This window comes from Polypterus senegalus, chromosome 11, assembly GCF_016835505.1.
Source record: "Polypterus senegalus isolate Bchr_013 chromosome 11, ASM1683550v1, whole genome shotgun sequence".
In the NCBI taxonomy this organism is placed as follows: Eukaryota; Metazoa; Chordata; class Cladistia; order Polypteriformes; family Polypteridae; genus Polypterus; species Polypterus senegalus.
In genome coordinates, this window is record NC_053164.1 from 72,186,995 (window position 1) to 72,209,879 (window position 22,885).

Sequence of the window (22,885 nt, forward strand, 5' to 3'; positions counted from 1 at the left end):
AAATCAAAGCCAGAAGCTTAGAAAACCTGGTGCCAAAATTGAAACACTAGGCAAACCTCATAGACAAAAACTGCTTGCTAGTATTCTAAAACCAAAAATCAACAGAAGAGACGAACATCATACTACCAACACTCCCAGATGCCAATGAGCACGAAGCAGCAACATTCAAAGTGTTGTCCCAATGACATCACATTATATGACTTCCTGGACTCTCCCTCAAGCAACCTTACATTCCGATGTAGCAGTAGGACCATGAAAAAAGGTCTTGCCATGATAAAAAAAAATGGTATCTCAGTAAAGCAAAAACATTACAATCACAAGATGTAACTTGTGTCTAGTGACAGAAACTAAAAAATACCCATATACGGAGATTTGCTGATATCCAATGCCTTCCAGATGTCAAATAACCCTGAAACATATTGTTATATATTTTAAATAAATGTAATTAAACTTTTTCCATCTGAATCATGACAATTTCATATGGCGGTCTATAGTGAGTTATTATACCTTGCCTTTTCTGTATTTTCTATAACTTACTTTGTTCACATCAGAAAGGCTATCTGAGCTTGAACCCTCAGAAGTTACTCCTTTCAAATTATGAATTCAGTTGCATCTTTTGTATTTTGCTATGCTGTACAAACAACATTCCTCAGAACACACTGTCATCCTCTAAAGTCTCTAAAATTACATAAATGTCCACAGACAGACAAATTAACCCTAGATGACAGAGGATCTTACATTTTGGCAAGCAAAATTGTAAGTTTAACAAGTTATTATTTTCCATTAGATTTGATATTTTACATTTTTGTGTGTAAACCTCTTAAGGCATCATCATCAGTGGTCACTTGAAACAATAATTAATGTCAATAAACTTATTTGTATATCCTTAAATGGCTGAGGAGTCCAGTCTTCAGGTCATAGTGTTCAGGTGATCAGTGGTGTTACCATTTGGGAGCAGTTTCTGTAAGACTAGGTTCTCTGTCTTTTCCTACCTTCACCATGTTTTGTCTGTCTGACCAGAGAGGCAGTCTGTTTCAAATTCAAGTGCATTTTTATCAATATTTGATGGAAAAAATGTAAAACAAAGCCAATATACAGTAAGTAGGCATAACCATAAACCCCTCTCCCCATCTACCTTGTCCAGCCCTGGCAACCACCACCTGAAAATGCTAAGAATTTCAGTAAGAGATGCACATGAAGCACACTTGTGCAGGCATCAGAACAAAGCCAAACAAAACCAAAAGTTTTATTTGGGAAGAATAAAATGGCCTGACCTTAAAGAAATTTCATTCTGTCTATAACTTGTTTTGAGGATACCAGCATACAAAATTGATGTCAGAATGCTATTTCTTAATATTAACAGTAGAAGTCAGGTTGACTTTAATGGTTGAATTTTCAAGGAATTTGTAACAAGATCGTTTCCTGTGCCCAAAGCCAAGGGAGCTAGCCAAATTGACCTACCTTTTGATAGATCATACAGAAACAGGATGTGCTTTATAAACCATTAGGTTAGTTTTCTGCTTAAATTATACAGTTCTCAAAGATGCACTTTCCAAAAGGAGCTGCAGAAATAGATAATATGGTTCAGAACTTCAATACTAGTATGGAAAGTGATCATCAGCTTTCAAAAGTGATGATTTCCCATTTACCTAGAATTTTTTGTAAAAGGTATTGTTTTTTGTGTTGCTAAAAGTCATTCTCTTATATGCCTCTGCAAATTAATTCAGAGTATTCCAGAATTCTTATGTAGAGTGCATAAATGTAGCACAGTCATTTACATATTGACTATCATGTTAGTCATTTTTGTCTACAGTATGCCTTAAGCAGGTTGAAAACCACCCTGTCTGATAATTATTTGATCTCAATAAGAGATTGAAAGTAGAATAAAATAGTGGGAAATTGGGAAGAAGTTCAGAAAGACACTTCTGTGCTTTACCACAGTTTGGATAGTGAAGGGATTCATTCCTGTCCCATTGCAGAGGACCACTACAGGCATCTGACTATGCAGACATTTCAGGCTAGTGATGAATCTGGTAGGATATTCAAGTCTAGGCAGATACATATATATATACCGGGCTATTTAAAATGAAAGAGCTGATTTCAAAAGTTTATTTTAAACAAACTGTATAAGACAGAAACACATTCCGCACATCACTGGATAGAGGAAAGTTCAAAGTTTAAAAGCCTGCCTAAAAGTACCAGTGAATGCTACTGAACGCTGTTTCACGTTTATAGTAAAATGGCGACAACACCATAAGAGAAATCATTTTGTGTGCTGCAATTTGTGAAGTGTGAGTCCATTTTTCAAGTGCAACATGAATTCTGTTCAACAAAAAGCCGCCTCGTCATAAGCAAATTTACGAGTGGCATAAAATATTCGTAAAAGAAGGTTGTGTATGTTGTCAAACATGAAAGAGACTCACCAAAGGTAAGTATGTTTTGTGCCATTTCTGCAAGCAAAGTTTATGGACCTTTCTTTTTTGCGGAGCAAACTGTGACTGGATTTTCATACCTAGACATGCTACAAAACTGGTTGTTTCTCCGACTGCAAGAAGATTTGAATGACTTCATTTTCATGAAAGATGGTGCCCTGCCTCATTTCCACTTGGAGGTCCGGTGTTACCTGAACGACAACATTCCAGGATGATGGATTGGAACAGATGGACAACAAGATCTTGCTCATTGTCTATGGCCTCTCAGGTCTCCAGACCTCACCCCCTGTGATTTTTATCTATGGGGGTACATTAAAGAAAGAGTGTTTGTTCCGCCTATGCACGCTAATCTTCAAGATTTACGACATTGAATTGAGGGAGCTATGAATTCAGTAACTAGGGACCAGTTGACTTGTGTGTGACAAGAAATGGTCTAGTACTGTTTTAATGTTTGTCGCACTACACATGGTGCTTATGTTGAGTGCATGCAACCTCAAGGACTATAGGACCAAACTTTGAACTTACCTGTATCCAGTGATGTACAGAATGTGTTTCTGTCTTATACAGTTTGTTTAAAATAATTTTTTGAAATCTTCTCTTTCATTTTAAATAGCCCTATATATAAAATATATATATATATATATGTGTTTGTGTGTGTGTGTGTGTGTGTGCGTGTATGTATGTAATATGCTTCCATATGACACTCAGTAGGCTACGACTTGCATTTTGACCACTGATTTCTGACCACTTCTTTTTTTATTTTGAGCACTGTGTGACTTTTGAATTTGAACTTTTGAGTGTCATTCCAAGTTTGTTTTGTTCCTCATGCCATTGCCAAACCACCAAAAGTATTTATTTCCTTGCCTCCACTTCATCGAATATGACCTCCATTCCACATTTGGTAAAAGTGATCTTTTTTTTTACGTACTTTTGACATTGTCTTTTAACAAAACACTCAACTGAAAGGACTGTTTACATTTATTTACATATTAAAATATGCAAAATTCTAGGAGGAGTCAGGGTAGGACAGCAGGCACATGCATTACATTTCACGCTGACTGGGACTTATGGAGCGGAAGTGTGTGGAAGTTGGCTTATGCATGGTTTGTATGTCTGAATTGTATTGTGTGTATGCACATTTTCACTTTTGTCCTTACGCTATGTATTAGTGTGAGTTCTATGAACAGCATTATACATGAGACCCCTGGTTATTTAAGTCTTTTCTTATTTTTTAACATCCAAGACAATATGATAGTGAAGGAACTTCTCCCCATTATCATTCAGTTCCGTTTTTCTGTATACTGCTTGTCACTAATTGTTAGTTTTGGCATACAATTAGGGGAGCAAACTTCACTAGAAATTGTGAATTACAAAAATTGCATAAACGTTAAGCAATTAAATAATGGCAGAAATACAAATTTCTGAATTTCTCTTAAAAGTGAATATCAAATTAGCGCATTTCTCTGAATGCAAAATTAATGAGGGAAACTGGTTGGAATAAAAACCTAAAACTGCACAGAACTTGGGAACCACTGGTGTAAAAATTAAATTGTTTAAGGAAAATGCTGCAATAAAATGAATAATTATGATATCCTGTCCTTGTTTAATTGCAACTCTTGGTCTAATACAGGTCTGAAGGGGAAGTGGAGCTACAGCTCCTCAACTCTGGGCGGTCATACAGACGACAGCCTCAGGAGAATAGGGCATCTTCTCAAGACCTGTGTCAACAAATCCAAAACTGTAAGTTAGAACTTTGAAACCCACTATAAAGGTGTTCATTTTGCATTTTTAATTAACAAAACTATTAATCAAAGCAAAGTGATATAAAAGAAACTGTCATTTTGGGATAATAAGCTCTTTTATTCAAACTAAGCCCAAAAAAATTTTGCATATCTTTTTCATTTAATCCATGTTGCACATTCTTCTTACTCAATGTGTTTAAGCTACTGTATACTACATTTTTATACAGATAGATACATAAAAGAAAGTATAATCCATCTATCTATTAAACAATCTACAGTGGAGTAAATACCTGTTCCTAAAAAAACACACTAATGAAATTATTACAATGATAATTTTTGTTTGTTTGATAAATATATATATTCTGAGAATTTTCTCTTTACACCAGGTAATATCATTTGCAGCAATTTTCATATAACACTACATGGGATGTTTTGATATGGAGGATGAGACAGGGTATACGAGTCAAGTGAAGAACTTTGTTTCTTGGTACAGAAAGAATTGTCTGTAACTTAACATCATCAAAACCAAGGAACTGATTATTGACTTTTGCCTCGCCAGAAAATTCTGGTCATTATTCAGGAATGGAAATAGAGATATTGCAAAACTACCAGTACTTAGGGTTCCACATCAATTAGAAGTTGGACTGTTCTCATAACACAGAGGAACTATGTAAGAAAAGGCAGAGCAGGCTCTTTGTTTCCTTTAATGTGAGTAGTGACATCCTTTATATCTTCTTCAACTCTGTGATGGCCAGGGTGATTTTCTACACTTTGGTGTGCTGGCCTGATAACATCACTTCATGAGATGCCCCCTAAATCAACGGTTTAATTATAAAGACGGGTTCAGTTATGGGACACTTTGTGGACCTCCCTGGAGGCAATAGCAATCTAATACTCTTCCTTTCTACTTGATCAGAGCACGTTTGTTATGTTGTATATCTATATATATAATTCACTAAGGCAAGACACCCATGGAAAGCACGCCGGAAGAAGCGTGGATTCACTAAGCCGCCGACAAGTAAGATACCTATGGCGCACGCAGGGAGGAGCCACGGCCACCAACTCCAAGACCATTGGATACGACGACAACTCGCAGAGCCACGCCCACCAACTCAGGCGCAAAGACACAGAAAGAACGGCATCTTTTCATTCACTTAGTGTTGTATTCTCACACCAACCCATTTTAGACAACCGTGTCTTTCCAGAAGTGTTTAGCATTCAATAAATAATTATGCATGAGATTGAGTGTGTGTCTACCCAGCGCAGAGAGGCGTGGGTAAGCCGTTGAACCCCATTCGGGCTGCAAACCGTGGAATTCCCACTAAGTGCGACTCATGCGCTCCCTTTGGTTGCGTCCCTACACTTTGTGCACACCCCCCTCCCACCTCGCTACTACTGTGGTCGGGTGTCTTGGTGGATTATATATAGAAAAGCAGCCGACTCAAGTGACGAGTTGGAGGTGGGCATATGAGCGTGCAGTACATACTGAACGAGAATTCAGCAGACTAGTATGACGGTGGGAGCTGAATGGATGTCTTTCTCCTCTCCTCCCGTTCCACACTTCACGCCGTGCACCCCCATCCCTCCGTCTGGCAACAGAAGGCGCGATTGTGGTCCGCCAGTTTTCAATCACAGACGATTGTGTGTTGGTTCGTTCCGTGCATTGTTACAATGTTGCTTTTCTTGCTGATTTATTACATTACCAATTTTTCAAATGTTAATTTTCTCCCTGTGCTTAAAAATCATTAAAAAACGGGCCTGATTATGTGGCGTATGGTACCGCGGGTTGGCTAGTATATTATAAAAGTGGTCTTAAACTCTGGTCCTGGGGGGCCGCAGTGGCTGCAGAGTTTTCATTCCAACCCTTTTCTTAATTAGTGACCTGTTTTGGGTGCTAATAAACTTGTTTTGAATTAAGTTTAATGGACTTGTTCTTGAAGACTCAGACTCCTCAATTAGAAGTCAAACATTAATGAGATGTAAAATAAGCCAAACATAACCTGCAAACTGTGTCTATCATACAATATCTAAAAATAAAAATAGATAAGGTCACAGGAATGCTTATATGTCCAGGTCCACAAAACATTTTAATAGTGAAAAAAAGAAAATAGTAGAAAAGAGAAAATCAATCATTTTGGAAATGTATGCCTTTTCACAATGAGAGCAGCAGCATTCCATGGAATTAGAGAACAAATTTAATTAACAAGAATCGGCTCCTAATTAATCAGCTGATTGGAGTGAAATTGGTTGGCGATTGAGACCCTGACTTACTTGGTCTTCTGTTGGCTCACTCACTTCACGTTTCATTTCTGTTTGGGTGCCATTTAAGGAAAGAAATGAAGCAATTCAGAGGAACAAGGAAATTCAGGGGAACAAATCTTAGAAAACAAGCCAATTTAAATAGAAAGAAAAATGAATTAATTAGCAGCAAAAACTGGTCACCAATTAAGAAAATGATTAGAATGAAAAACTGCAGCAACTGCTGCCCTCCAGGACCAGAATTTGAGACCACTGCATTAGAACCATAAGTTTGCATGTAAGTAATTATTTTTGGTTTCTACCTCAGTTAATGATAATTTTATTTTTAACACTGTTAACAAATTGCAGCACAGCTAGATAGTTTTCATTTATCCTGTATAAATTTTATCTACTTATAAAAGTTGTGTGTTTTATGGCAAAAATTACAAGGACCAGCTATGCTGAGATCATCTAAAATCAATCCACATTTATTAATAAGAAACTGTGAATCACCAGTGAAATCTGAAAGTTACCACAGGCCTGTAGCAATGTATTTTATGTTAGCAATGTAGAAATCTAAAAGAATTAATGTACAAGCAAAAAAGCTGCTGGAGACTGAGCATAGTAACATTCCTGATGTACATACACTTTGGCCAAATTTACAGATGCCTTATCCAAATTGCATTCTAACTAAAGTCTAATTTAATAACGTTCATGTTTTTCTTCTGTGTGTACTTAATGCTTTCTATGCCCAATTGAAAGCAATCTATCTTTTTGTGATTTTGCGTCCAGAAATTCTGTAATCTTTCAAAGATGCCTGACACTTTAGTAGAAACAAAGGAACTGTTGAAACCTCTACTCCAAATAAGCAAAACTATATATAGTGACCTCTAGGGTGTGTACCAGCACCTCATACCCCATACACAACTACAGATACAGAGTCCTGGGTTCACATCAAATGCTTTTATTTACAATAGTGTGTACCCTTTACTGGCTTCCTTACCTCAGTGTTGTAGCGACTGTCTCACATCCGGATTCTGCCACAGAAAGAAGTCACTTATTGGTCACGCCCTCCCTGACCTTATGTTATCAAGCCCTATTGGCCAGGTGAGGGAGTAGAGTCCATACTGGCTGGGATGACAGTTCATCCCTCACAGAAAATATTCAGAAAGTACTCCGATCACTTCACTTTTTTACATATTAGGTTGCAGGCTTATGCTAAAATGCCTCAACTTAATCCCGTCCCCAAACTCTACAGGCAGTTTCTTCACCCTCATGGCATGGCTTCTGCTCTGATATACATTGTCATTTTTGGGACCTTATATAGACAGATGTGTGCCTTTCCAAATCATAGTCAATTAATTGGATCAACCACAGGATGTCTCCATGCAAGGTGTACCAACATCTTAATGATGCTCAATAGAATAGGATGCACCTGAGCCAAATTTCAAGAGTCATTTAGAGGCATCTGATACATTTTTAGAAGTGTGTTTCATTGTTGAGAAATGAACTGAGAAAAATATATTTATATGTATCTATATATTGTGTCAGGGTATTAGCATTTGAAAATGGTAAAAGGAGTAAAAAGGACAGGGAAAGGGGTCTCAAGGGAATTTTAGCAGAAACCATGAGGTTGATTATATTAAAGTTTTGCCCATTTATAAAGAGAAGGCAACATTATATGTGTTGGCATCTGTTTGTAGATGTCACCCCTTCCACTCCTAAAAACATTCTCTGACAGTGGTTACTCTGAAGGCACTAGAGAAAGGATGTACAGAATCTTCAGGAATTAAGAAGTGGTTCTACAAACCACAGGGTGGCAATGTAGTGAGAATCTTGTGATCTCCCCTAAAAATTTAGGGACTCTCCCTTTAAGAAAGACAATGGAATGCAGAGAGACCTGATGCTTTTTCTTTTAATTTCATATTATTTCTGTGTCTTATGAACAGTTCAGACCATTGGCCTCAGTAATGAACTAAAAATGAAACTTCAAGGTGTTCTTGTGGATCGCAATCTTCTGACTCTGGGGAGAGACCTGGGAGCAGGTGAGTGGGTGTAGTCTAGTGGCAGTCTAAAATAACATGAGGATGTTAAATTTATAATAAGACAATGTAACATTTCTATAAGACTGCATTACATCAAGGTAATTCAAAATATATTATAAAACATGCAAGTGTTATTTCTTTCCTTTCAAGGTCAGGAAATAATTGATCTGATCCCTGAAAAGTATGCCATTAACTAGTTTTATAAAATGCTCATGTGGATGAATTAATAATTTTGCATATTCATTTTATTTTCATTCCTGCATGGAGAAGCATAAAAGTATAACTTTTGATAGAACATAAGATAGATTTAATAATATTTATGATGACAAATGAAATAAGTTTAAAAAATGTATACAAATATTTACATAAAGATTTATGTTTTTGTCTGTCTGAGAAGATTATTACAGTAAAAATAAATGAGACTCTGAGGAAGACATAAAGAAAATTAATTAAAATTTAAGACATTAAGAAAAAAAATCAACAGACTAGAGTAATATTAGTGTATAACTGAAAGAAAAAACAAGTAAACGTTCTGCTTTTAAAATATATATAAATGAATCTGCAGTAGCAGTTCTGTTTGCTTTCTTTACTTTGCAGGGGAGTTTGGGAATGTCTACAAAGGCATATTTCAAGCAAAAAACAGTCATCAAATTGAAGTGGCTGTGAAAACTATGAAAGGTATTAGTGTTGTTTCTTTTTTTTATTATTTGTGTTAATCTTGGCACTGGAGAATGGTTATGTTTTGTATTAGTATTACACTCTGGTTTATTCTTTCTTTTATTCTGTTTAATTTTTTGTATATACTGTATTTGTTTGGGCGGCACAGTTGCGCAGTGGGTAGTGCTGCTGCCTCGCAGTTAGGAGACCCGGGTTTGCTTCCTGCGTGGAGTTTGCATGTTCTCCCCGTATCTTTGTGGGTTTCCTCTGAGCACCCCGGTTTCTTCCCACAGTCCAAAGACATACAGGTTAGGTGCATTGGCGATTCTAAATCGTCCCTAGTGTGTGGTGTGTTTGTGTGTGTGTGTGCTCGCCCTGCGGTGGGCTGGTGCCCTGCCCGGGGTTTGTTTCCTGCCTTGTGCATGTGTTGGCTGGGATTGGCTCCAGCAGACCCCCGTGACCCTGTGTTAGGATATAGCGGGTTGGACAGTGGATGGATGGATGGATGTATTTGTTTGTTTATTGTTCAGTGTAGAAACTATTTGTATGTTAAGCATGGGAAAGGCGCTATATAAATAAAATATATTCTTCTTCTTCTTCTTCTTCTTCTTCTTATTATTATTATTATTATTATTATTATTATTAAGTTGATTAGCATGTGCAAGTAATAATTTCTCTGTGTTCTGTACACATGATAATAATGTAATGAATATACTGATCATATTTTCCTTTAAGAACCCTCTCTTTAATGTTCTAGTGGGGATCTACAGTTTGGAAGAACTGGAGTCATTCCTTAAGGAAGCTGAACTTATGCAGAATTTTGACCATCCCAATGTGATGAGTTTATTAGGTAAGACAATCCGTTTTTGAAGTGAAATATCAAACCATGTCTTAATCTTCTATCTTAAAATCAAAGGCAGGGTCCATGACATTGGCCCTGTTCAAACATCAGTTTAACTACAGTATATCTTGCCTTGTCTGGATTTCACCAGGCTGTTATAAGAATTGAAACTGGTTTTAACTGTTTTTGATTTGGATATCAACAAGCAATTAAGCATTATACCCTGTTATGGAAGTGTTTTTTTAGCTTGGTTAAGTTATTCATGTTTTTTGTCCAACGGTTTCTTGTAATATTTAAGGGGATGTCTAAATGTCTGCACTCTACTCACCCAAGGCATAGAAAGATTAGAAACTAATATGTTACATGTTCTGCTTTTTGGAAATTGGTGCTGTGCATGCCATTGATGGTGTACAGTAGCTTTTGAAATTCTGCTCATGATGGAAAGTCACCATAGATACCCTGAAAATAAGACAGGGTCATATATTAATTTTTGCTCCAAAAGATTCACTAGGTCTTATTTTCAGAGGAGGTCTTATATTTATTCATGTACAACAATAAACATTTATCCAAATACAATCATGTCATCTTCTTCTGGAATATCGTCAAACCCTGAATTCCAGCCTGAATTTCTTACTACATCAGCCGCCTTTAGGATCCTACAGGATTGAGGTGCGCACTTCAATGTTTGATTAATGGTTCGATGTGGTGAAGCAAAATGCTAACATACAAATGCATTCGTGGTGCTTTTATATTCAAGCATCACATATTCCCCAATCCCCCATCTTCTGTGTCGTCTTTTTTTTGCACCTTTACAATACCGTCAGAATGTACTGCGGCATATTTGAGCCACACAGAAAAAAAATAAGGACATACTGAAAATGTCTATTTTGTGATTAAAGTAAAATTTCGGCTTTAACCTCGAAATGTTCACTTTAACCTCGTAGTTTACTTTATCATTAAAGCAGACTGTCATAAACGTCATCTTAAAACTGACCCAGTTGTTAAATCGCTATGCGCTTCTGGGGCTTCCTCCTGACCTGACTGCAGCAACAGATCGCCACATAGAACACATTAAATGTATGATATTCGAGCTCTCTGCACATTTACATTTCTTAGATTTATACTTGATATCACTTTCATGATAAAATGAATTAAAATATGTATGTTACATTTTACAGATAAATCGTTAACTTTGTTTAAATAATGAATACTATTAATAGTTACACATATGGGATGGCACGGTGGCAGAGCGTTAGGTCTTGCAGGGAGTCACATCTCTTGTGATCCCTGCCTGGAGTTTGCATGTTTTTCCTGGTGGGTTTTCCATAGTGTGCTCAGTTTTCCATCCAAAGACATGAAGGTTTAGAGATCTGGTGAAGCTATAATGATGCCAGTGTATGTATGTATGCTTGTGTTCACCTTGCGATGAGCCGATGCCCCGTCCGGGGATTTTGTTTCTGTCTTGCACCGATGCTGCTGGAATGGGCACATCCCCGAATTGATGGATGTAATCATTAAACACCCTTTTCAGAGATATTGTGCCAAGGTGTCCTCGGAATTTAATGGATGTTTTGGGCACACACATCGCATCACATGAAGTATAAACCTGGCCTTAGGCGCCTTACTTTTCAACTGACGATCTTGACTAGGGCCTATTTTTGGGGTAGGGCTTATATTGCAGAGCAGCCTGAAAATCATGCTAGGGCTTATTTTCAGAGTAGGTCTTATTTTCGGGGAAACACGGTAAGTCTTCTCTAGTGTTGGATGCAGTTGAAGATTGTTTTGAGAACTGGACAATGTCTCATCTGATTATGTTTGGAAAGAATTAAGAAATGCTTTTGACTGTGAGGTAAATAATACAATATAAAGAGAACAGATTATGTCATGTGTTTGCCATTTTTTGTGTTACTTCCATTTGTATGTTTATCTTTCTGTTTGTGAGCAATATTAAAGTAAATTCTTAGGAATTTTTCCTTAAATGTCATTGCCAAAATATTTATCTTCCACAATAACAGTGTGTGTGAATTTTCAGTAAAAGTGTAACTCAATACCAAGTGACAACAGCAACTTTTAGCTTTATATATAGTATATATAGGGAAAGTAGTCAAAATTTTAACTTTAACTTTTAAACAGATTTCTACATTCAGGTCTAGGTATCTCTGAACACCATTTGACAATTTTTGGACTGATGTGTGTATATTTGTCCTTGTCTTTGTACCCAATAACTCATAAATTAAACACTGCAGTGTTATTAGCAATGTAAATGCTAGATTGATTGATTTTCCAACAGAATCACTCTATAAAATTTTCCTAAGCACAGATATTTTTTTCACACACACTGGTCTGTAATATTTGACCGCTAAAATCTTATTATGTTAGTTTATTCTTACTGTTGTTTTTTCCTATAATGCTTATCTTGAATGTTTAGAATCACATACTCAAAGTTAAAGTTTTTTATTAACTAAGACTATGGAGTGGGATTTTTTTGTAGTGCATGTGTGGTGAAAAGGGAAGGTTGTGGACTTGTTATGGTGAATGATAGAATTAAAACCTATTTTTGTTAATAGTATTTTGTGTTGTAGCCCTGTCTTTAAATGATGGCAAAGGAAAGTTAGCTGCTAAAAATTTCCTCTTGTATTTAGTATAAAGGAATAATACAAAAGTGAGCTGGAAATGTGGATTTGTGCTACTGAGCTGGTAAGATTTTGAATCAACCCTCACTGTTTTATTGCTGAAAGGATGAGTAAGGGAAACAACCCTGGCAGTTCACATGTGTTTCCTGTGTTAAGGTACAGGCACAATGATCAGTAGCTGGGGACCCTGGGAGCACAGGAGCCCACGATGTTTCTGATGCATGTGTATGTATCTGTTATCAAAACAGGGCCTCATATTACTACTTTGTCCAGGGCCTATGATGCTGGTAAAACAGCCTTGTGGAGGATCTCAGCAAAGAGCCTAGTGTAGCCACACTGATTTAGAGTTGGATAAAGTGTTTCTAAAGTGTTTTCCTTAAGGTTTTATGATCTGGGAGCACAATTGAACTTCAGTTAAGCTAATGTGTGGGTTCTGTTTCATAGTTTAGTATTGTGCCAGAGAATGGCAACATGTTGCATGCTGGTTGAACATGCAAGTAAGAATTTAATTGTATGTGTGACTGTACTACTACAACTATAACAAAACAAGATAAAATGCAGTGGGGTTTCTGCATTAGGGACTAGTGGGGTATATCCCCACTAGATTTTGTTCAAAAATAAGTAATAATCTTCCTTCAGTAATTTAACTTATTATTAAAGTAGAACAGCCAAGAAAGGAAAGTTTGATTAGATTAAAGAAGCAAACGTTCTCTGGAACCAGCAGAAGAGATCTTAAGGTAACTGAAATGACACAGAAGTGCACATGGAAAGCAAATAGGATAGAAATGCACCAGCATACAGTAGTTTGTGACATAAAATTTTAAGCATTTATGATTTATTTTAAAATCCCAAATGCTTCATTGTAAAGCAGTTTGAACACTGTAAAACCAAAATTTATTTTATAGGAGTCTCACTTGAATCAAGCACTGAAAGCAGAATCCCGATTCCTTTGGTCATTCTACCCTTCATGAATCATGGAGATCTGAGACGTTTTTTACTAGCGACCCGGCATGGAGAAATTCCTATGGTGAGCGTGATATCTTTTGCTACAATTCTGTTTTATATTACTTCTTCTGTATTTGTCCAGAAATATAACTAGACATCTTAGATGAAGTTTAGTGTAAAGCAGTCGTGACCCAGAAGTAACCCAGACGTCAGCCTTGTTCAAAAATGTGCTTTGAACACACAGGTCTTTCAATGCAGAAGCATTGGCTTTTATGTCACTCTGTCAGCTTTTATCATAACATGACATTCAGGGTTGTAGAGGTCCAGAGCTTTTCCCAAAAGCACAGCGCACATAGCAGCTTTGGACAGGGTGCCAGATCATTTCCTGGCCCACTCTCACACATACCCGCACAGGTACCACATCATCTGGGTTGTGCAAGGAGAATTGGATGACCCCAAGAAACTCCCTCACAACCAATGTTGGCTAGAAAACACAGTGTCTACATGAATAATGACCAGGTACTGAGCTAAAATCTAGGATGCTGAATCCATAAAGCACTGTGCTACTGTATTGCCTATTTAATATATTTCTACGCAATTAACTCAGACTTTTTAACCAGTGTTTTTTATTTTAAAAGTCAAAGAGATTACATAGATTACAATTTTTTACATCTTTCTTACAGTTTGTACCCTATCAGACACTTCTGCGTTTTATGATTGATATATCTTCAGGGATGGAGTACCTCTCTTCCAAGGGTTTTTTGCACCGTGATTTGGCTGCACGAAACTGTATGTGAGTACAAGCTTAAAAATGCTGTTTTATGTTATAGTTGCATTGACATCTCTAAGATTTATTGGAAATTTATGGCTAGGGTCTGTTTTTCCTTCATAATAAGAGTACATAACAAATAAAGAGAAAGTGTTACAGAAAAGTTATACTTTAATATACACATATAAACATATTTAAAATGAAAATATACTTGTCGTGTATATGTCCAGATTTAACAGAGATCCAAAATGACTCTCACTTTAACACATTTATAAAATTTTGGAATTATTACATTAATAACAAAGTATTTCTGTGCACTTATATTGTTGGATTTATTTTTTTTAATCCAGCTTCTGGTAAAAACAAAAACACAGCTCCAGCAAAAGCATTATGATTGCATATTACCTTGCCTTACTGAGTGATTTACTACTGATTCTGTGTCATAATTTTTTTTTAATCCAGACCACATTTTAAATAAAAGATACAAATCATGTGACAAGTGCTGTTCATAATGTTAAACAGTATTTTAAACTGTTCCAAGCAATTTTCTGAAATATTGAAAGTCATTTGCATACTTAGAGTATCTGTAAGTGTAACATGATGTTGCAGTTGGTGGGCAGTGCTTCCACAACCAATCCCACATGTAACCATTTGTCTTTGTAGAGACTGCGTGTTCTCCTTGTGTCTGTGTGGATTTTCTTCCAAGGTTGATTGGCTATTCTAAACTGTCCGTGAGACAATGGAATAATTGGTGTGAATATATATATATATAATATTATAGCTGTAAGAAAAAGCTTGTTACCTCTTGTAACTTTCTGGATTCTTGCGTGTCTGCTAGAATATGATTTGAACTTGGTATAAGTGATAATAATAAAAAGCAAGATTCAACACATAGCACAGAATTTTACATTATCATGGTTGCTCAACAAATTGCTTATTTAGTATTACAGTACAGTCAGTTAGACTAGTCAATTACGTAACTACCATCTACTAGGAGAATGAGCCTGGACCTGGCCAGACCCCATGATCAGGCAATTTCTAATAAGTTTACACAGAGTGTGTGTGAGGAACATGCAGACTTGGGTGTCAGTCACGATCCTGACGTCATCCAAAACTGTTAGTTGGAGAGTCGCAGTCAGGGCAGGTGATGGAATGATCCTTACAGGTGACGCTGTAGTTGTGACCCGCTGGGCTATGTACTTTGAGCAGCTGTGTAAAGCAGATTCTTTGACTAGGACGCTACACATCTCTGGGTCCATAGTTCTTAAGGCTGATCCTCCAATTACAGGTAAAATTCCGTTACAATGAATATCTTTACAATGAAATTTTCATTATAACGAAGTATTTTTATGTTCCCGACACCTTCCTCATATGACATGAGTCTTTAGAAATCTTGTTACTACGAAGTACATTCAGCAGATACTTTCATTACAACAAAGTGCCCAAAAGATCTTGAAATGCCTCGATGAATCATCCACAGAGCAGTTTTTTCTGTGGTCGCAGCTCAGATCCCCCAAACAGAAACATTGTAAAAAAAAATTTCTTTCTTCGAACTTTGCTCGTACTGTTTTTTTGCTGTTTTGTTTTCAGTGGTTTTCAGTGATACCTTTTGCTTATTGCTCGTCAACATTTGAAAAACATCCATTGTCACCCTCCTATAGAAATGTCAGACACGAAAAAACGATAACAGTTCATATTAGAAAAAATTTTTTACATTTTTTTCAGCTCTTGATTGTGGCAAAAAGAAAAAAAGACGTTGCCAGTGAACTCGTAATTTCGCCATCGACACTGTCAACTTTCTTGAAAGACCGAGTAAAAAAAAGAAGAAAAATCTTGAGTTGCAAATGTATGTGAATTGCTGAATTTGAAGACGTTGAAAAAGCAGTTTTTACGTGGTTCAGTGATCCTCATTCAAGAAACATTCCTATTAATGTGGCAGTCATTCAAGAAAATGTGAGGTTTCTAAAATCTCTTGGGACCTCCCACAACTGGACAACACGCTGATGGGCATCCTGAAGTGCGATCACCGTCTGTGGAAGACTGTTTATATGTTGCCAGGGAAACAGCAGGCTCACAGCTCTGCTGCACCTCCCTGCCAAAGCAAACTCGATGGGTAATTCAGGGAACAGGATTACTTGGCCATTAACCTAGCCACGATCCTGCCTGACTGCTGTGTCTGTTTATAGGAGAGTGGCAGTTCCCACTACAATAAATGACCGTGCTATTCCTGTTTCAAGCTGAATAAATCTGGTTTTGCTAAAGTACTGAGACTCAGCCTCATGTTTTGGGGTGTAAGACAGGGACTTATAGCGCGACCCCAATCTTTTAGAATTTGCTTCTGTGCCGCCTAACAGCACTGCTGAGAGCCTGCTGTTGCCCTGCCCCGGCAACGGACAAACAATCTTACGCAGACACAGCAATCATGCTTTAGGACGCACTTCAGTGTGACATTCCCGTTGGGTGGGGGGATCCCAAAACAGTTCAGAAACCTCACAATATGAAGAAGAAGAAAGGATGATTCGGCCTCTGATTGATAACTGTGCTGCCCACAACATGCTTCCGCATTTAGATAATGTTCGTGTTGAATTCCTCCCAACCAATTGCACAGCAGTGCTTCAGCCATTGGATTTGGGCATCATTTGCACCCTGAAAATGTATTATCGCAAGGAAATAATGAGAAAAATTATCGTCGGCATAACTTGTAGACAGGAAAAGATTAAAATTAACGCAAAAGAATCTATTGAAATGATTGCAGACATCTGGATGAAAGTTAAAAAAAGCCCAATAGCTACAAATATAGAATCTCATTACAATTAAATTTTCATTACAACAAAATATTTTTTAGGTCCCTGGAAGTTCGTTGTAACTGAATTTTACCAGTAGTTGTGAACCACCAAATTTCACTGAGATTGCACAGATGATGAATCAGCTGAGGATAGGAAAAGCTGCAGGGATCTGTGGTATCCAGGGTCAGCTTCTCCAGGGTGGTGGTAAAGCTATCCTTCTAGAATTGCAAGTAATCTTTACTACTATCTGTCAGACAGGCAACATCCCAAATGACTGGATAATGGGACTTATCATCCCTATCTGGAAAGGGAAGGGTTATCGCCTGGATTGTGGCAACTACAGGGGGATAACACTGTCCTTGGTGCTAGGGTTATCCTCGACCGGATCCGTGATAACTTTCTCACCTACCAGCAACTGGAGTAGTCTGGTTTTACGGCTAATGAGTCTACCATCAATCACATCCTGGCACTGAGAGTTCTCATCAAGCACAAACACAAATATTGGAAGAGTTTCTTTGCAATCTTTGTCAGTTTTTGTAAAGTTTTCGACTCAGTTGACCGAACTGCCCTGTGCAATATCCTAACAATTCACTGGATCCCCCCAAAGTTGCTGGATGTCATGCCCAGCCTGTACACTGGTACAGTGAGTGCTGTGCAGAGCAGAGGCAGAACCTCTGTGTTTTTCCCAGTTGATTCTGGGGTTTTTCAGGGGTGTGTTCTTGCTCCTACCTTGAGCAAAGCTTGCATGGACTGGGTGTTTTGCAGGGTCATGGGGTATCTGTAGGTGAAGAAAGATTAACTGAATCTGAGCCAATGATGCTGTGATCTTTGCGGAGTTGATGGAGGCTCTGATCAGGACTCTTGAGAGACAAGTGAGGAGTCTGAGTGTCTGGACTTGCTAGTGTCCTCTTGGGCACAGCCATCAGCAGTGTGTCTGTCTGTGGAAAAAGTGTTGACCATGTCAAGAGGTTTACTTACCTCAGCAGCAACATTCATTTCTCTGGTGACTCTTTCTATGAAGTTTGTAGACAGATTGAGAGAGCAAGGGGGGTCATGAAGTGTTGCTGGATAGGGGTGTGTGGCGGTCATGAAGTGTTGCTGGATAGGGGTGTGTGGCGTGCCAGAAGTCTTTGCAAAAGAATGAAGGTCCAAGTCTTTAGAGTCCTGGTGCTTCCTGTTTTGCTATATGGTTGCAAGGCATGGATTCAGTGACTTTAGACAAAAACTGGACTCCTTTGGTACTGTGTCTCTTTGGAGAATTGTTTGGTATGGCTGGTTTGACTTTGTCTCAAGCAAACAGTTGCTCATGGAGAGTCCCGAATGAGGCACATTACCTGCATTGTGAGTTTCAGTACTGCGGTCATGGAATGCAATTCCCTGGGGGCGATCCAGCTTGCCGAATCCTCAATAGTAAGGATCCGAGTGGCTGAAACAGACCAACGGGACGCCCACATAACACCTGGATGTGGCAGATAGATGGTCATTTCCGGAAGATGGGAGGGGACTGTGTTTCTGCCTGGAGGGTGCCAACTGGGATTCTGAGCTATTTCATCATGTGGTGAGTGTGGCAACGCGGTGTACCAATTCATGCACCCCAACCTGACTTGACCTGACAGTCAATTGTATATAAATGTAATTAATCCACCTCAGGGATTAGGTTTGCAGGTGTCAGAGTCTTCCCTATATATGTGTAATCATTTTTTTTCTTATTCCACACAGGATTGGAGATGACCTCAGGGTGTTTGTTGCTGATTTTGGCCTCTCCAAAAAAATCTACAGTGGCAATTATTACCGCCAGAAAATAGCCATTCGGATGCCAATAAAGTGGATGGCTCTAGAGAGTTTAGCAGAGTCTGTGTACAGCAGCAAGAGTGATGTGGTGAGTTGAATATTTGGCAGGTGATCTGAGATGGCATCAAAACAAAGGTTTTTTCAATAAGGATTAAGTAAGTTGTTGTTTTTGGTATATGCCGATTATTATTTCTTATTTGAAGTGATTTGCTGAAAATTAAAGAAAAGAGGAAAAAGAAAAGATTAGGCAAGGGGTTGAATGGTGTCTTTAGTGGATTAGGTTTGTTGACAAGTGTTAACTAGAATAAATTTGTTTTTACAGTCTAAACTTTGTTGTAAAACCACATTAGCCTGAGTTAACCTGTATCCCTAAAGAGTTACTGAGTCTCCACCATCACAGAGGATGACACACAGCAGTTTACTCATCATTTCTAATTAATTTCCAGAAGACTAACTCTATATTTTGTGTTTTTAGTGGTCTTTTGGAGTGACCATGTGGGAGATTGTATCACGAGGACGAATCCCATATCCCGGGTTACAGAATCATGAATTGCTTGAATACCTAGAAGCAGGAAATCGGTTGAAGATGCCTTCAGATTGTGACCAAAAGCTGTGAGTCTGAAATTATAGAACATTCAAAATTTTAAAAATGCACACATACATTCACCTAAAGTATTGTTTTTTTATCCATTTTAGGTTCGATTTATCCACAGGTAGCTTAACAATCTATTGATAAGATTAACAGCAAGCTGTATTCTATTTTTTCTCAGTAGCTTGAGGGAGTGGTGTAATTTTTTTACATTTTTGGTTTATATGTCCGCCTTGAAACTAGTTGAAAATAAAGACTAGACTGTGGAAAAAAGCAATCAGTTGCAATATTTATTTTTTGTACAATTGTCACAAGATCACAGTTTTACAGTAAAAGCAACTGAAGTTTGATTTACGAGCACCAATTTATTTTCATTTATCTGTGCTTTATTTCTCTAATGGCACTGACATTTAAAAATATAAAAGAAAAAGCAACCTTGCTTCATTTAACTTTGTGGGGAATCACGCTAATCATTGGCTGTCTATGCCATTAACCCTTAACTACTCGCACCATTTGTCATACTTTATGCACCAGTGTTAAAATGGCTATTTATATGAATGCGGTGAGGTTGTAATATAAAATATTGCAATAGTATTAAATTGCACGTGTTTTTTAATATAGTTTTATACCATTTTACACTTTCATCCACTGCAGGATTTGCACATGTATCACATTTTACTTCAGTTATTGAATGTTCTTTGCAGACAAAGTCGTTGCGAGAAGAACATCTCATTGTTGTCATAAGTACCTACACAGTTTACTATATGCACCATACAGAACTTGCAACTGTGCTTCCGCTCATAAAACCGGCTGGGGGCACACTGGAGAGAAACCATTGCGACGCTGTACTTATAGTGAACCAAGCTGAAGATAGATGGCAAATGCTGTTGATATGTTCAAGTAAAAGGACATTAGATAAAAATAATTGAGATTGGTGTACAAAATACATAAGTGTGAGTAGCCAAACGGTTAAATTAGTTTCAGTAAAATACTTTTATTAGATAGATCAGCCAATTAACATATAACATATAATTAACATGAAAGAGGACAATACAGAGATAGCTAGATGCATGAATCGGCCAATAGCATTGTCCATTTCACTTTTTCCTTTATATAATATTAATAACTTGTAATTTTAACTGCTTACATTACTGTTTATATATTGTAAATAGTTATTCAGCATGAGTATTGTAGTACTGTGTGTTACTTGAAACTTCAGAACTTTTTCTTACCTCTCACTAAACTTTTGAAAAGAAATCAATAAAAAAAATTATTCTGCAGCTCTGGTAGTTGCACCTTATCTTTGGTATCACAACATTATTTGGTGCTGTCAGTTATTTTGGATGTATGAACCTTCCTTACTCTTCAGCAATCCCATGTCCCCTGCAAGAGACATCTAGTTGATTCAAGAAAGAGAAATTAACATTTTTACAAAGAAAAACTCTTGTGTTTTCAATGGTAGTAAAAAAAGCATTTTAAATGGTACTGTATAAGTTTATGCATTTTTGTGTGATATTTAAAATTTGTTAGCTGATCACTAGATAGACAGCATTTGCTCTGCTTGCTGTTTTTCATTTTAGGCAAGTGAAGCATGATGATTAAAGTTTTCCTCACATCAATTTTACATGTAAATGCATGTTGTGTACACATTCATCTTATTTTAGAAGGTACATCATGGAGGAATTAGGGCTGGGTATTGGCAATGATGTCCCAATGCGATTCAATTTCGATTCACAATGCCCCAATTCAATTCAATTTCGATGTTATCTTGACTGAATTAGCGTGTACTAATATATTTGAAGTGGTGTTTTTTTTTTAGCGATTACTTAACGAAAGCATACATTAATATAATGAGACAAATTTCAGCAACGCTTTTTTGAAGGGTGTCTATATTAGAGTTAGAATTAGAAAGCCTTTATTATCATTGCACCAGTACAATGAAACTGTAAAGGCTACACCTGTAAATGGTGCAAGTACAACAAACAACGGCAAACAAATAATCTAAAAAGCGCACATCCTATAACAAATAAATACTTTGCATAAATAAATAAGAGGTGGAAATTATTATCAACTAAAGTAATCATCGTACATACTGGAAAAAAAATCATGACAGTTTTTAAAATTTTTATGACCCAGGGATAAAAAACTCCTGCAAATCATTTTATTCTACTTTTAATGCTCCTGTACCACCTTCCTTAGGGCAGTAGAGTCAACAATAAGTGGCCAGGATGGGAAGGGTCTACCGGTGTGGGCAGAGAACAGCCAATGATTTTCTCTGATGTGGATATTACCCTCTGCAGAGCTTTCCTGTGTGCTGCTATACAGCCAGCACACCATGTTGAAATACAATATGCTAAAATATTCTCAATGGTTGATCGGTAGAAGGTCAACAGCAGCTTCCTCTTCATTTCCACTTTCCGGAGAAGTCAAGGAAATGCCATCACTGCTGGGACTTTTTGACCACCCAGCAGAGTGTTTGTTGTCCACTGATTATAACTGATATATTATCTACTTACACACACAGTGTAAGTGTTTTTAAATGTATGATGTTGTCTTTTTAATGGTTCTCTTATAACTTTCTCAAAGTAAATGTGAAGAAAATATACATTTTCAACAAAAAAAGACAGTAGTTCCAGTTACTGAAATCAATGGATAATTGATTTAAAATATCTTACAAATATTTGGGAAATTAGGTTGATGATCAGTTGAGGCTTTTTTGAATGTGTCCTGATTATGGTTAAGAAATTCCAGCGTGACTGTTTTTCTTATATGTACTGAATGACTTCTGCAATAACTGCAATGCATTTCAAATGTATGTATTTTGTAGGTGTTCTAGCTGGTCAGACTAATGAATATGCAAACCTTGTCTTAAAAAAAAAAAAGCCTCAGTCAGACCCTTAATGATCCACTGCAAATTTAATTTTAGGAGTTTGACTAGTGATACATTTCTCTAACACAGAACAAAAAGACTGCATCACACAAAATCTGTTAATCCTAGCAATTAATTAGTGAATTAATTACATTTATACAGCACTTTTCTGAACCCATAGCTCTAAGAGCTTTACATAGACAATGAGGAACCACTTCGATCACCACTAACGTGCAGCATCCACCCTGAACTATGCAACTCGGCACTTTTTGCACCTGTATCCACACCACACATTAGCTATTAGAAAATACAGGGATTAGAGAAATAGTTAGCCAATTAAAGATGGGGTATTTAGAGGGCCAGAACTCTTTTTGAGAAATGCCCAGGGATCTTTTATGACTACAGAGATTCAGGACCTTAGTTTTAAGTCTCATCTGAAGCAATGCATCAGTTTTTTACAGAACAGTGTCCACATCACTGCACTGGAGCATTAGGATCCAGCACAGTCCACAGGGTAAATGCTTCCCTGATGGCCTCACCCACACCTC

General features: G+C 37.3%; 1 protein-coding gene across 1 annotated transcript in view; it reads left to right on the plus strand.

Annotated features, from left to right (window-relative positions):
- Nucleotides 1-22,885, plus strand: part of si:ch73-40a2.1 (ephrin type-A receptor 2) — a 79,592-nt gene that overhangs the window by 50,973 nt on the left and 5,734 nt on the right. The window contains exons 7-14 of the mRNA XM_039769029.1: nucleotides 4,063-4,172; nucleotides 8,362-8,457; nucleotides 9,055-9,135; nucleotides 9,872-9,964; nucleotides 13,494-13,615; nucleotides 14,217-14,326; nucleotides 18,808-18,967; nucleotides 19,355-19,491. Coding sequence (XP_039624963.1) covers nucleotides 4,063-4,172; nucleotides 8,362-8,457; nucleotides 9,055-9,135; nucleotides 9,872-9,964; nucleotides 13,494-13,615; nucleotides 14,217-14,326; nucleotides 18,808-18,967; nucleotides 19,355-19,491 — 909 coding nt within the window. The remainder of the gene's footprint in view (nucleotides 1-4,062; nucleotides 4,173-8,361; nucleotides 8,458-9,054; nucleotides 9,136-9,871; nucleotides 9,965-13,493; nucleotides 13,616-14,216; nucleotides 14,327-18,807; nucleotides 18,968-19,354; nucleotides 19,492-22,885) is intronic.